Source organism: Etheostoma spectabile, chromosome 23 (genome assembly GCF_008692095.1).
Source record: "Etheostoma spectabile isolate EspeVRDwgs_2016 chromosome 23, UIUC_Espe_1.0, whole genome shotgun sequence".
Taxonomy (NCBI): Eukaryota; Metazoa; Chordata; class Actinopteri; order Perciformes; family Percidae; genus Etheostoma; species Etheostoma spectabile.
The window spans coordinates 10994336-10994760 of record NC_045755.1 but is presented as its reverse complement, the minus strand read 5'-3'; the positions used below and the strand labels follow the sequence as shown (position 1 = coordinate 10994760).

Genomic DNA, 425 nt, shown 5'->3' with positions numbered 1-425 from the left:
GCTCAGGGTGGGCGGTCATCTACCTCGACCGGTTGTTCATATTATTGTGCATAAAGCTAGTATATTTGTTTTAAGACTGGGTTATCACTGATGTTTCTCTGTTTCTCTGCATGCACCTACGGTTAGATCCTCATCTTCCTCTGTCATCCGTGCGCCTCCTGGTTCCTCCACTGAGGTTGATGTCAGCCTGTATGTGGCAGGTGGCCCAGGAGCGGAATGTAGACCAGTATAACAAACTGGCTGAATTCATCACGTTGGTGACAGAGATGGTCCCGGAGCTTCTGAACTACAAACAGAAGACTCAGCTGATCCTGGGACTGAGAGCTCGGGTTAGTGAATGGAGGTATTATTGAGATTATTTGTGGGCATCTTTTACTGTTCTTTTAATATCAAGCAGTCAAAGTGGAGTCAAGAAATTATATCCA

General features: G+C 45.6%; 2 protein-coding genes across 3 annotated transcripts in view; one reads left to right on the top strand and one right to left on the bottom strand.

Moving 5' to 3' along the window:
• zgc:113263 (uncharacterized) overlaps positions 1-425 on the bottom strand; it is a 46616-nt gene that overhangs the window by 17253 nt on the left and 28938 nt on the right. The window lies entirely within an intron of this gene.
• Positions 1-425, top strand: part of LOC116673469 (uncharacterized) — a 1782-nt gene that overhangs the window by 1147 nt on the left and 210 nt on the right. Inside the window, exon 2 of the mRNA XM_032505824.1 lies at positions 127-329. Within this exon, the coding sequence (XP_032361715.1) occupies positions 127-329 (203 nt within the window). The remainder of the gene's footprint in view (positions 1-126; positions 330-425) is intronic.